The sequence below is a fragment of the Ruditapes philippinarum genome, unplaced genomic scaffold (assembly GCF_026571515.1).
Source record: "Ruditapes philippinarum isolate M1 unplaced genomic scaffold, ASM2657151v2 ctg317_1_1_1_1, whole genome shotgun sequence".
Taxonomy (NCBI): Eukaryota; Metazoa; Mollusca; class Bivalvia; order Venerida; family Veneridae; genus Ruditapes; species Ruditapes philippinarum.
The window spans coordinates 411325-426174 of NW_026857634.1; the positions used below are offsets into that span (position 1 = coordinate 411325).

Below are 14850 nucleotides of genomic sequence, written 5' to 3' on the forward strand. Positions count from 1 at the left end.
AACTGTAAATTCTGCCTGTTCATCCTCTTTATAATCAAAAGCAATGGAATGGTATAAATATACTCCTAAGGGTTTTATTGTTTGGTGTGTTTTTGATAGACGGTCTGTCAGTGATTTATTTTATTGCTTAGGACTGTAATGACATATTTGAAAAAGAAGGATACATTGTATACACCTCAATACCATAAAGTTAAGATTCCTGCCTTAAATACTTGAATGTCAAAATGGCTTAACAGCTTGTTATTGAAATATTTTATTTTGTTTTGCTTTAGCGATTAAGACGAAGCTGTGTATACAATAAAATTCGGAGTCATCATTCAAGAATAAAACTGCCGATGCATTGTTTATTTTTATTGACAATAACAGCATATTTTTGGCCTGTGTGCAATAAAAACCCTGGTAATTAAGTCTGTGATACCTCTTCGGACAACATTACAAATATATCTTATTGTAGATATTTCGTAGTTTTTACCAAATTATTCGTTTTACTGATTAATCAAATCTGAAATCAAATCTTATCGCCAACTTAAACCACCCGCACAGAAAACTCTTGTCCATACAATTAAGTTTTTAGAAAACTAGTTATTGGATGTGCATTGTTAAACGGCCAATAAAGTAACCACAATTATATAAAATATACACCATAATAGAAAAGAAATCAAGCTTCTCTATTTGAAATGATAGATGACATATTGTACTAGACAGACCAATTAGTAAAACAAATGAGTGTTTATATTAATAAAAACAGATTGGGATTAAACATGTCCTGATAAGTTATATTTACGAGTGATGATCAATTATGAAATACCAAGAATTAAGCCATAAATTTAAAAGTATACATTAAATGTTCATATAACAAACACTATATTAATGCGTAATACATCCTCGTTACAGGGAAACAATAATTATAACAATTAAACACTTTATGCTCACCACATGCATATTTAAGCAAGCGGTGCAGAATGAACGTTGTCACAACGTCATAAGCATTGACGTCAAAACATTTTAAGATGTACGCAATATAATGTTGATGCTAATCCACATAAGTGTGTTTACAATTTAAACCTAGGACTATTTATCTATTCTGTTTATCATTTAATTTAAAAAAAATGTCATGATAAAGTTAGATGTTAAAAAAAGAAACAACAACAAATGAGATGATAGAAAATAGATAAAAATTTTGAGTTTTCGTTTACCGTCATTTATAATTCCTGGATTAGAAAAGAAATGAATTCCTTGGCTTTGATTTATTTAATTCCAATAGGAATAAGTTTGGGATAAATATAATAATACTTAAAACTGAGTTTACAGGCAATTCATCAATACGAATTCATCTAAAAATCGCATTAGAAGTTCTGCGAGGCTGTACACGACAGCACATTTGTGTTTTCCTTCAAGCGCCAAAGCGACGGAGAACATTGACTTTATGACTAGAATCTGCTATTGCTGACTTATAATACGGCTTCGCATGTTAATTGGAACGAACAATCATGTTGATGTTTCCTTTTAAATCCACATGTTTATGACCCCGATTGGGAAATATTGTATTTATTGTTGTATTAAGGAGCTTCAATCTATAGGTTGACTTGTAAATTGACTTCTACATGAGCGCCACATATATGTTTTTCACAAATTGTACAGGAAGGCAAATTTAAAGCAACAATCTTCTTTTTTGGCATATTCATGATTGTTTCCGTCTGTTAAAAGAAGTCAAATTTATGTCACATTAATTGCGTTTGTCAAATGGAATAAAAACAAGTGAATAGAGAAACGCACTTGTCAATGAATGAATTATTATCTATTTTTAATATTTTGAATATTAATAGTGTATTTATACTGTTTGATTAAATATTGGACAAATTGATATGATTATAATATGTTGTATCATAAATCTTGAGCATTTAGCGCATTAAAGTATCTTAGAATGGTTTTAAGCGCATGCTATATAAATAACAACAATGACTTTTTTCGTTATGCTTAACTCTGGTTATTTAACCATTTTGCTGTCATAAATTTAAAATATCCCCCTCCAGAAAATCGAAATAAATGTCTTTTTAATTGTCAAAAGCATTTATACACGACTTTTTGAACTAACGATAGGCAAGGTATCGAAAAGCCTTAAGACTTGCTACGAGAAAAAAATGTCATTACAAGTAAAGTCATTTCCTGACGTGTCCATTAAAAGCTTTCATGATAATAAAGCTTGGTTTAAACGTAGCGTGACAGGACTGAGATCGACTTAGCGTAAATATCAGACAGAGAGTAATTTTCAAAACGAAGTTTGTACGCATTTTTGATTCCCTGCTGCATTCATTCGTTTCAATTCTTTTTTTATCGGAGTTTCTAATACAACACTTAGTGAAACAGAGACAGAGAGAAATGATATAATGAATATGACTGATTGCATTATTAGGCACGTGCGGCCAATCCGATTTTAACTTTGAAACATTTTTACATCCGCTGATTGTTTGCTTGCCCATATCATGTTTAAATGAATCAAGTAAAGTGTCACATTGCATGTTCCATCTTAACCGTTATATGATCACATTAACAGATATTTTTATATCGACAATCGCAATTATTTTCATGTTAAAATATCAGCTTACGTCGGTGATACAGGGTGTGACTGGAAGTGTTTTTCTTTCACGAACAGGCTCAACCAAAGCAAGAAAAAATATGTTGGCCGACATACATACATTTAAAGTGTACCAGAGGTAAATATATGTAGGTTACGGCTGTGTTCCTGTGCCAGACTGGTTGGCAATTAGAATCTCCTTCTTACATAAATACTATATAGTTTTGTTCGTTGATGATAAATAAATTAAAAAAAAATACACACATGAAATTATGAATTATTATATCCCGATATAATCACACTTCGAATGGACATGGTAATCGAAAAAAAGGTTTAATAATCGGACCATTTGAAAACCCAAAAAGCTTGAAGATCGTTTTGGAGTAATAGAACCGAACGTTTTCTAAAGTGTTTTTAAAGGTTTTCTTTTTATAAGCCTCTATTGTCAATCTCATGTTCATTTTTGTTGTGTATTCAAGTCAAGAAAAATCTTTATGGCTATTTTATAACAGGTCATGTTGAGTAATTACTAAAAAAAGATAAAAAAAAGATTAACAGATGAAAAAAAGGCATTGTCATGGAAATATCATACGAAAGATGTGTTTACGCTATTATTTTTCGCATCATTACTGATACATCAACATTTAAACCTATAGATTCAGCTAACAATGGTCAATTTAATTATCTTGGTACAGATAATGCTTTGAGAGAACATTCATTGATTCTTACATTGTCATTTATATATCTCGTTGTTGTCAATCAACTGAGGAAAGCATTCAAATGATATATCTCATTCTAACGTCAAACCTCAATACACAATGTCACCATGGAGATGTAACTAATTAAATAAAAAGATTGATATTTACTTCATTAACTTTTTTAATGTTATCTTTAAAATTGTTATCATTTATTAAACTACATACATATGTTTGATGGTGAATAATGCTCTAATATCACATTAAAATGCTTGAAAATCTTTTATTTACCTTGCAAGTATTAATTGAATATCATATATACATAACATTGACAGTTTCCTTATAATTAAACTTCAGAATTTATTTCTTAAAGTTCCACTTTACAAGTTTCCAATTTAACCGGCAAGCAAATCTAATATCAGTAGCGAATAAAATGATAAAAAAATAGGGCTGGCATATTGTTTTGTAAATGACATAATATTCTTTCTTTTTATTCATTTTTTTTTATATAAGTATTGAGAAATATAAATTGCATGTGGGTGCTTGATTATATGTCAGAAATAGTTCAAAACACTAAGCGCACACAATTGACGTCATGTTTGTCAGCATTGATATAAGTAAAGGACATTTATACAACTATATTGCGGTTTTACTAATAACGTGACGATCCAAACTTGCTGCTTAATACTTGTTTTACAAAACAATGAATGCATTGCGTTCGGGTACATTGTATTAGGAAACGAGAGATAATATGTTATTATATGACTGTCATCTTTTCAAACATTGCATTTGGCTTCGTTAATCATCATTTCTCATTTGATTCTAAATAATATTTTATTAGTAATCCCTCATTGCACATCTTAAGAAAATAACTCTGTAGAAAAGAACGCTGATTTATTCCTTTCCAATATTGGAACGTTGAAGGAGAACAAATAATGGTGAAGACAGATTACTATCTGACTATCGGAAATCTTTCTATAGGACTTGATCATTTACCGCAGATTCACCGAGGTGGACAGAATAGTTTTAGGAGACATTGCCATGAAAAAACGCAGTTGAAGATAAGCTAATTAACGGACTTTATATACACATTTAGTTAAATAAAAATGGAAGACCAGGATCTTATTTCGTTATCAGAAACAAGCTTTAATAATGCGTCCAATTCAACATTTTTTAATTTTACTTTAAATCAAACCTTTGTCAGAAACTTACTGGAAAATCATCTTTTTGGACAAATAAATCGTAAAGAGTCCGTTGCATATGGTCTTGTGGTATTATATATTCCTGCATTCATAGCAGGTCTACTTGGAAATGGTTTTCTCACTGTGGTTATTCTGAGTAAAAAAAGACTTCGGAATTTAACAAATTTGTTTCTGTGTAATTTGGCACTAGCCGATTTATCTGGTAAGTTAACATACCGTAACAAAATGTGAGACAATTACTATAATTTTACAGTTGTCATAAAAAGTTGATCGCTTCTGAATGCAATACAATGTAACAAAACGGAAACTTCGTTTAACCTTATAATATTTACTTAAACCTCCTAACATGTATATTTGTTACTGCTGGACTTGATTCATATATAAAAATTATTATGTTCTATGCATGCTCTTATAGATCAGAATAGAAATTATTTGACGTTTAGCATATAATTAAATTACATTAAAAATTCAGAATAATTATGCTTCATATATTTTCATATCTTTTGTTATGTATTTAGGATTAATTTCTTTCAGGCGTTAATGAATGTTTGGAATATATATTTTTTTCTCTCAAATAAATCGTTCCTCTAAGATAAATTCGTATCTAAAACAATTCGAGATAAGATTTGATAATTTGAATTCAGCTTAAGAATAGTTAGATAACTATTTTTTTGTAATAATTCAAATTTCAAGACAGAGTCGGTTCACGAGGGATTATTTTACAAAATTTAAATGTTTTTGAGCGCTTGAAACCGATTATTTGAAACTTTACAAACACCGTTATACAGACAATATGTTGTTCGTCAAAAATGATACTTCTGTAAAACATAGAAATATTGTTATTTTAAATGAAATCTGTTGTTTGCTTTGCTATAATAAATGAATCGATCTAATACATAACGTTAAATGCTTGATATGGCTATGAAGGCGATTTTTTTACGTTTCATTAGTCTTCAGTTTCTCAACAACCACGGTAAATGATACATGACATTGATTAGTAGTCGATCTGCAGCTTTATAATGGTTACACTCTCACGTGTCTTAGCAACAGTCTCTTGGGGATAAAAACATAAATCTACAAAACCTCTTTGTTTCCATGTAAAGCCAATGTGCTTGTTATTTAATAAAATAAAAAGTGTTCTACATAAACAAAAGTGATACTTTAGTAGTTTCCATTTAATAGCGGTTTAGTTAAGCAACATTTGATAATGATATATGGCATTTTTACATTCAAACATGTTATCATATATGTAGTCTGTAAATAATATTATTATGATGGGCTCAGTTATTCTCTTTTATAAACCTTTTTGATTGGAACAAGATAATTTATTTTGTTGTCCCTTGTACAGAGTGGATGTTTATTCTAACATGTGCAAGTTTAAAAGTAGAAAGTCATTATTTTGAATATGGCCTACCCTCAAAACCTCTCTTTCACCAACGATTCGTTGGATGAGAAATGACGGTCCCTTCAGATATCACATTTTATATTGAATTTTACTTTATAACACAATAACGGAAAGTGACGTGTGAAACCGAATATGAAGAAGCCACTGATTTTTGATATGTGAGACATAGTAAAATTAATAAGGCTACAAGCACCTGATTTATTTAAGATATAATCTTTTAATATTTTAACGTTGACGTTTTGACGTTTGGTAATTGAGTCAAACTTATAATCCGGGGTGTGTCCGGGGGCAGCGTCCTGTGAACGTTGCCTTTGGCTTGTTGATCTTTATTCTTGTTATTTTACAAAAAAACTATAACATACATTACCGGAGTATTTATGAATTTATTAAAAATTTTTGCTTATTTATAAACTGATTCATGTGACGTGAAAAAAAAATTATTTCAATTTAATTCGTGATTAAATGATTATGCCCGTAGATTGTTAAGTTCTCTTTTATATAATTAAAAACAAGGTATAAACGTTTAAAATACAATTATTTCTTTGCAATAAAAGCTGTTTTTGAACATTCTATTACTTATAACTAAATTGGGAGGAATACAAATCTGTGAAGAACGCTTAGACTGGCAAAATTGAAAATGTTGCAGGCATAATGTTATGTCAGGTTTTGGTGGCAGATACCCTCATAAAGGTTGCTGTTTTGCATCTTCTTTCTTTCCATAGTCTGTCATCTTTCTTATTTGTCGTACATACTACGATCAGTTGTATAGAAAGCGACGACTGAAATCTATCAAGGATAAGAGGTACAAATATACAAATAAATTAAAATGTTTTTTTGTTTATTTCAGTAACGATTATATGTATCCCTGTTGCGGTCGGTCAAGCCTTGTATAGAATATGGCTGTATGGAGAGTTCATGTGTAAAATGACGGGATTTCTGCAAGGTTAGTAACCATTTTATTAGCAACATAACTTTGAGTCAAACACATCGTATTAACACTGCCTCTTCTGGGATTAATATTTTTAGATTTGTTTGTAAAATTTTCTGCGTCGGACCTTATTTCGCCTTTTCTTTCCAAAGCCCTACGTCCAGAGTTTACAGGAAACGTTTTTCATTATGCCGTTTCCTTATATTTATTCAACAGATCTTTGACTTATCGTTTTAAAGTTAAAGTAAAAACACCTTAACCACTATGTCATATCCTTCTTCGTAAACCTTGAAACCTTAAAGAACGTATAATATCCGTGATTTAAATAATTCTGTAAAAAATTACAGAGTATAAACACTAAATATGCTATGTCATTCATCGGTGTTTCAAACATTCAACAAAGCTTAACTTCTTCAAAAGTTTGTTAATGGAGAAAAATATATGTTCGGTATTTGTAAACTTCATATCTGGGAAACAGTTTTATCTCAATGTTAATAAACATAATGTCCACAAAATGACCTTAAAGCTGCACGCCTCTAGATGAGCAAAAATATTTCGATAAAATCAAACCTGAGAAAAATGTACTAACATTTTATAAAAAGTATAAAGATTTAAAATTCGAGTAATAATTTACATGTTATGTGCGATAAATGACCGATTTTTTTAAGTATTTATAACTATATTTCTACTGCGTTACTAACGCAGTAAGGGCTATTTTTGCACATTTTGACCTCTTTATGGTAATTTACGCGGATTGTAAGTGCCATTGATAATGTGAAACTTGCATACTTTTGGTAACTTCACAATATTATACGGTTAATACATTTTCATTTTTTCATGAAAATTAGCATGAATCTCGAGGCGTGCTGCTTTAATTTTAAAGATAAGTATCATAAATATGATATAATTCATGCAAAAGGACTAAATTGTTTAGCATAACTATGTTCAGCAGCCCTTCCTGTTATGTTCTTCTTACTGGTTTATTGGTCATTTAGTATGTAAATGTGAATTTAACACTTTAAAGTAAATAAATAAATGTTAATGTGAATTTAACACTTTAAAGTAAATAAATAAATTTCGCGATATAAGTTTCATAAATTGCAAGTTGCCAAATATAGATTGTTTTATATATAAAAACGAAATTAAGCCCTAAGATTTAAATCCTTATAAAGCTTGTTTCGATCAAATGTTAAAAATATTTTGAATTCATAAACTGTGAACAATTCTTATTCTGATATCTGATTGAAGTGGAGAAACAGCGCTATAATAGTTTGTGCAAATGAGACTCAATTTGTTGATAGGAGAAAACACAATTTTCCTTGATGTGTGGGTTTGATGAAATCTTTGCTCTGCGAAGATGATAAAATATAGTAATTACAAGAGACTAATCGATAAAAATGTCTCTATTCACGATAGTACTAAACATTTATAAGAGTTTCCATGTCATTGCTAGCATCTAGTATCCGTCATTGTTCTGCTGTGAAACCATCTGCCCACTTTAATGACTTCCTTCGCCTTTAAGAAGGAAAGAACCTATGTCGGTGTATAATCCTCTTGCTGTTTTAAGAATTCTTGTTATAAGCTAAGACTGTTTTATGAATAACTTTTCTATTAAGGAATTATTTATTTATTTTCCAGGTGTCACGGTTGCTGCGAGCGTGTTCACTATTGCTCTTCTTAGTATAGACCGATATTTAGCCATCCGACACCCGATGCTTTTCCGCCGTCTAAGTACGAACGCAGTTGCCATTAAACTTATTCTTATTGTTTGGTTGCTCTCTATAGCATTGATGGTGCCACTTATTATTGTGAGAGAAATATCTGTAATGGATATAATACCTACAGAACCTGTTTACTTTTGTGGTGAACATTGGACTGACGATGCCCAACGTCAACATTATGATTTGGCGCTGTTTGCGATCGTTTACATAATACCTGGTTGTATTATCTGTACATGTTATGGACTAATTGGAAGCGAACTTTTTAATGAAAACAAGGATTTAAAAAGGACTGAATCCGCTACTAGCCAAGTTATGGCTAAACAAATGATGAAGGGCAGAAAACGTGTTGCAAAAATGCTGATAGCTTTAGCAGTGTTGTTTGCCATATGTTGGTTACCTTATTACTGTGTTAGTCTATATTTGGACTTCTACCCTGAACAAACTCAATTGCTTGTAGCTTTGCCTTACACTATATTCCTTGGACATTCAAATAGTGCCTTAAATCCAATTCTATACTTCTACTCAAGCAAAAGCTTCCGCTGTGTTCTATTGAGGATGTTTAAATGTAGACGTAGAAGATTTAAACCCGCCAGACAGGTAATTATAACGTTATTAGCTTCACGCTGTTTTACTGAAGCTTCCTTGATAAGTCTGTATACAACTTTAGAAATTATTAAGTTTAAATCACCGTAGTTCGGTTATACAAATGTTTTTTTTCATTTAACGAAAGCAATCATTGGCTGTAATTATTCTCCTGGAAACAGTATAACTAATACTGAGGATTATTAGGTCATGAAAATAAAGCCTAGATATGACGCCAGGGTTGCTAACATGCATTTATAAAATGTACAGATTGCGTGGAAATTTGAAAAGCATGTTTCCTTTTATATGACTTAATGTGACTTACTCGTAATACGTATCATGCATTTAATATAGCCAAGCATTTCATCTGTCAAGGTCAAATGTTAAATATCGAATAAGAATGAAAAACTGAAATACATTTCACATTGTGATCAGCATATTGTGCATGGCAATGAGTAAAAATAAGCTAATGTTTATGAGTAAATATTTGTTCATATTTAACGTACAAAACATTTCCTCCTATATTTCATATATAATTGTCGTTTTTATAACGTCAGGAAATATATACTGCTATTATTATATATTGACGTGACCCATCATTATATCACAGTGTTAATTAAATATGTAATAACTTGATAAGATTAATAAACTGAACAACATTTAAGCATGAACAACGCTAATTAATATGTATGCAGGTACTCTCAGCTGTCAAATATAATGCAGTAGTGCATTTTTTCCCAGTAAATAACTGAAAACAAAAGCTGTCATACAATAAAATTATACATCATAGCTATATGATGTACCTAGACAAGGTGTGAAACATATCTTAAATTGGCCTTTTTTTAGTGTACTCTCAAAAAGGTTTTCTCCCTAATGAGTATACGAGTATTTCATTACTTGATATAGGCTTAGTCCAATAAACTGTAATCCAGACAAGATATTGCGTTATTTCCTACATGGTAATTATCACTTTTAACCATTAAGAGATTAAGGATCTACCGATGACGTCTAATTTCGACTAAGGTTTTGATGGTAGTATATAGAGTTAAGTGACCGTCTCCTTAAAACTTGAACCATTTTATAAATGTATGATCGTTTGGGTTTCCAAAAATATTACTTTCCTTAACGTATTTGCATATATAATGTAAGCATTTTATACATATAATTTGCTCTTTACGATTTGTCAAATTATTAAGCAATATTTTTATAGCGTTGTCAATATCACAATGAAAATTCCAGACGTTTTTGCAACTTTTCAACGTTATGAATTTTAACAGACTTGTGTTACCTTTTACAAATAATTTTAAACCAGTGAATCAATTCAGGATTGCAAATAGGATATTTTTCAATCACTTTCATTTTTGTGTAAAAATCTGGAAACAAAGTGATCCATCGGAAGCATTAATCATCACAACAAAATTACAAGAGAATCGAGACTAGGATTGATTTAGTCTGTACATGACGGATAATGAACACGTTCAACATCCCTCACGCACCCTAGCACCAGTTTGAGCGGTACTCAATATTCTCAACACTTAATAGAGAAAGCCATTATGTCTGAATCGAAAACATAAGCAGTTGTTACATTTATGTACATAAAACTAGGTTGTTATATTGTCTGTTGGACAAAACAATACCTTAGGCATGTAATTATCATAATAGGATTGTTTCATCTTACAAAAAATCTTACCAGTGTTATTAAAATCCAAATCTTTTTAAAAGGTTTTCATATGATGCTTTGATGCAAAATAATTGAAACTGGTTAGACTAATTAAATAAATGTAAATTTCCATACAATATATGTACAAATACTCAATATAACTTCTACGGTTAAAGCTTTTGATATATTTCTCAATGTAACATTTTACTACAAATGGCCATGTTAATAGTAAACAAATATAATTGCAAGAATGGAACATCCAATGTCATTACTCTAGACGAGCCTGGACACAATCCGGTCAATCGCTTTTCTGAATCTGTCAATAAGAACAGAAATGTTTTGCCTGTAGGGTTTCTGTAATCAATGTATCGTATTCTAAAACAATGAACAGGTAATTCATCACAACGTTAGGTTTCTGTATCATCGTATCGTATCTAAAATAGTAAACAGGAACTTAATTATTTCATAAGATCTTAATCTTACATTTATTTTATGATTTTATGAAAATTGCGTTACGGATGCCTTAGATATGTTTGTAAATCTTGGCTACAAACAGTTAACCATGCTTTGACATTCTGATGGCGTTTTTCTTGCGATTTAACGTGACAATAATTTGTTGTTGCTTTTATATTTTAGGAGAATATGATTGTAAGGTGTACAAGAAATAATCCAAACACAACGACGGCATTAACCAGACGACCGTTTGTACGAATGTTGTCTAACACAAAACCTGCATCAAGATTTTCACGATCCAGTAACAACAGTCTTAAATCCACATCAGGATCGAATCGAACAAGTTTTAAGTCAACAACATCGACGAGAACGTCAAATAGGAATAACGATTTTTTCAATCACCAAAGAAATTATAAAGACATGTTTCGAAAGGAGCTTATAAATGATCAAATACATGAAAAGAAATCACCTGTGATAAGGCACTGTCATGAGGTATTGATTAATCAGCCAACATTTCAAAACCAAACATCTGATACTGATAAACCGTATCACAAGAAATCATTCATGGAAGCGACCATAAGCATTCCCACTACGATTAATGAAGAGAGTAGCAGAATGAATTCTATTGTTCCCATGTCTAAATTAACACCAGCACCGAGCATGGAAGCAATAAACGAGGAGTCATCTTCTACGACCAATACACAACATGACAAGAATAAAATTGAAATGTTAACATTTGCTATCATAAGTAATACAAAATCTGGAGATGATAGCTCTCTTACCGCAGTTAAGGATTTGACCGACCAAGATAATGCGCAAATATGTTTTGAAACTCCAGCTGGTATAAACGTCACAATATGTACAGAATGATTTCATCTCTCTCATTGCTCATTCATTAATTAAAAAATTCCAGTTTCAATCATTCAACCATTATATAAGTTTAAAGAATGAAATTATTATTATGTTGTTTTGATTATTTGAAAGCAACTGTTGTTTTGATTTTGTATTGTGATAAATGTTATAAAAATTCGTTATAACAGCATACTATCAATGAGTCTTTCTTTTACTGAAGAACACTTCTACACAAAAAAGTATTACAGAACCTTTAATACAGAAAAGGATTTCTGAACTTGATTACTTCACCAGCGATGTAACTAAATTGCTGCAGAAATTATATGTTTACATATTTACCTGCAAATTAATTAAAACAACAAAAGGGAGTTTCAAATTTGAAAATTCCGGATTAATCTTAAATATGAATGGCAGTTAACGATATACATGTAGGGCATACTATTTCAATTTTCAAAACGTGTCACCATGTAGAACACGTGCTATTTTGAATATTGTACCATCATTTATTGTTTGTACATTGAAAATGTTGATTATGTTTTGGCTGTAATAGAAGTTGAAACAACTTTAAGCATCAACGAGAGTCCGATGTACAGACACTTTAACATTTCAAGCAAGTGTTCTGGAATAAAACGTTGTAGAGATGACATTTGGTCAAAAAATGCGAACTCTCTTTCTCTCTTTATCTATTGTTGACATAAACTCTTAAGAATCGAGTGTTTAATATGTTTAAAAAAAACAAGAAAAAATAAACCTGTATCGTGAATAATAGAATGAAATAACACTTATTTAAAGTTTTAAATCAACCATTTGTTACTGTGACGTTTTATGGCACACCAAGGGCAATCGAAATAAAAAAAATAAATTGACTGTTTGTCGTTACTATCACATATTAGGTAAATTCCGATTGACAGAATTTGAGAAAATGGGCTGAATTGGTTACATTATGGCAGATATAGTCCTATATGTATGACCGATTTATTGCATAACATTGAAGTGTATTTTTCTGATATGTAATACAAGATGTGGTGCGATTGAAAAGTGTGGTCATCAACAAACCGGTTGCATAAAAGAATATAGGACATGGATAAACCACATGATATGCCTTTGCAATATTTACAACAAGGAAAGCGTGTTGATATATATCACTTATATATTATAAATATACCAAGAAAACGAGGCCGTACTTGTTTAGTCCGGTTACGTCAATTATAAACTTCATATTTTATGTTTACATAATATATTATTTCATACACCTGAGATGATCTGGGAAAACAATAATGTATCAAATAGGATATAACGCAAATGACAAGATAAATACTACACGTCGAGTCCAAATTATGAATAGAAATTCAAATCTTTCATTACTTTTTATATAAAATATTTATAGATAAATAAAACTGATAAAAACAAAGGTCGAGTTAACAAAAGAGGAATAGTTTCCGCATAATATAACGCTTATGATGTTTTATATATATATACATATATGGACAAGTTTTCTTCTCATTCAAACACCATTCATAAAATAAAATAAAATAAAAAAACACAAAAGCACTGTCATAATGTCCTTATAATAAATGCATCCATAGCTGAAAACAGGATTCATGAATCATGACAATTTTCAATGCAAAGGACCCTTTCTCACGCAAATATGCTCTATTGCGGCGACCCAATGGCGCCGTTCATTAACAATGTTACCATTATGCGTATAATGCATGTCGCACATGGATAAAAACTATGCTAATATTGAACATAATTCAAGCAGCAAAATAAATACTAGTAAAAACAATAAATTCAAGAAAGCTGCAACGTTTGTAATATCTACGAGAGCTTGCGTGAAGAGATTTGGTTATGGGTGACACTTTGATACACTTTTACCAAATAAAACATGTTCATCATCGTGGATTAGCATTCATTCGCAAACGTAACAAGAGATGAAAATGCTTTCATGCAGAAATTCAATTACATCAGAAGATTCAAAGCATCAATCAACTGAAGCCTCTTACTCCGTTTTTATTTTCGTTGAGAAAAATATTTTTGTTGACATTAGAAAAAATATTAGACTGGTTTTTCTTTTATCTAAAATTTTCAGGAATATTCTTTACAAGGTATGCATAAAATATATGTGTATTGCATTTCTTTTGTAAATCAGAGTATCATCATATGTCTTAGCTTTCTTCTTTTCTTTCCTATAATAAGTGTGCAAATGACAAAGTTGAGAAACAGACTACCAGAAGAAATCAGAAATCGGAATCACTACTGTAAAGACTTGTAGTGGCACTAAACTTGTCTTTCTGTTAAATCATATTTGTCTGTCAAAACTATTTCCTTTCAATCATTCCAATAAGAGATTGATTAAATTAATGTATTCTTAATTACATCGGAGGAAATATTAACATCTTCAAGATAACATAATTTGAGACATTCATAAAGTTTAGACATGATAATGTTAATATTAAGTTATTTTCCATGTTCTACATAGCGTGACAGTCGCTATAAAAGCTAATGATAGGATTCTAAAGAAAGGATTTTAAGGTAAAGAGTAGACGATAAGAGCACATGCTCGACGTTTGAGGTTTAATACAGATTGACTGCTGTGAATAATTTTTTATTATGTTCTGACTTATCAAAGGAAGATACATTTCTAGAATTTTTTGAAGTGTGTAATTATATGTTCTCGTGATATAGAATCAGTGGAAAAAAATTATTAAATGGTTCCATTACTTGTCTAACAAACTTTGAAAATGTTTTCATGGGTTTTATTCCGACCGTCATTTTTT

General features: G+C 30.6%; 1 protein-coding gene across 2 annotated transcripts in view; it reads left to right on the forward strand.

The window, feature by feature from the left end:
* The window catches only part of LOC132750431 (QRFP-like peptide receptor), a 234548-nt gene extending 221638 nt beyond the window's left edge, over positions 1-12910 (forward strand). For both annotated transcript variants that reach the window (XM_060740415.1, XM_060740414.1), the window contains exons 2-4: positions 6725-6820; positions 8444-9123; positions 11405-12910. In XM_060740415.1, coding sequence (XP_060596398.1) covers positions 6725-6820; positions 8444-9123; positions 11405-12091 — 1463 coding nt within the window. In that variant the 3' untranslated portion in view covers positions 12092-12910. The remainder of the gene's footprint in view (positions 1-6724; positions 6821-8443; positions 9124-11404) is intronic.
* Positions 12911-14850: the final 1940 nt, after the last annotated feature.